The 868-nt window shown below is 40.9% G+C and overlaps 1 protein-coding gene across 1 annotated transcript in view; it reads right to left on the reverse strand.

Moving 5' to 3' along the window:
- Nucleotides 1-201: 201 nt before the first annotated feature.
- The window catches only part of LOC137645200 (uncharacterized), a 32,599-nt gene continuing 31,932 nt past the window's right edge, over nucleotides 202-868 (reverse strand). Inside the window, exon 2 of the mRNA XM_068378023.1 lies at nucleotides 202-257. Within this exon, the coding sequence (XP_068234124.1) occupies nucleotides 202-257 (56 nt within the window). The remainder of the gene's footprint in view (nucleotides 258-868) is intronic.

Raw genomic sequence — 868 nt, forward strand, 5'->3', positions numbered from 1 at the left:
TATCCCGGAGCCTATTACTTTTGACAGGGTACCACTTTCACCTCTCATTCGTGCACAACATTAGCGAATCTCCTGGGCATCATCGTACATCAGAAAACAGCCTACAACCCTGCAACCAACAGAATGGTTGAACCTTTTCATTGAACCCTCAAAGCAGCTTTGATGTCCCACTGCATGGACTCCAACTGGTTTACTGTTTCCCTAGGTCCTCATGGTATTAAGGACCACTCCTAAGGACGGCCTGGATATCTCGGCAGCTGAAATGGTATATGAACTTGTTATCTTGTTGAATAAAATCACATTCATTCACCTCGCCGCTCTGTTAGTTCCTAACAACTACCTTGCAACACTACAAATTTATTTGCAAGGCATACAAGTTAATTGTAGTTACGCTACAAATGTGTTTTTTGTAGTGAAGTGGATCCCTAACGGTGTACATAACACAAATGCAAACTAAAGAAAATGTAGTATTGGCTGAATTTTTTGTACTTTCATCACTGCTATCCATTATGAACAATGGCAAGGTTAGCGTCAGCAGTATGGTACTTGAATTCGAAGTTTTCCAGTTATGTGACCTTAGATCACTTCATTTATGACAGGGTTTTATTCCGCAACAAACAAATGTCTACTCTTTTATCGCTAGCCCATATGATCAAGATGTTAGTGAATGGGTAGCGGCACTGGTTTGACGAATAGTGGTCATCAGTGTACTTCACACTAGTAGACAGTTTTACCATACTTTCCCTTACTCGGTCTGTGACCAAAAACAGCTAACTAAAACGAAGAACTTTATCCACTGTTAAGAGACATATTGGATTTATAAGGAAAGACACACGTCCGGGGAGAGAGAGAGAGAGAGAGAGAGAGA

This window comes from Palaemon carinicauda, chromosome 8 (genome assembly GCF_036898095.1).
Source record: "Palaemon carinicauda isolate YSFRI2023 chromosome 8, ASM3689809v2, whole genome shotgun sequence".
NCBI lineage: Eukaryota > Metazoa > Arthropoda > Malacostraca > Decapoda > Palaemonidae > Palaemon > Palaemon carinicauda.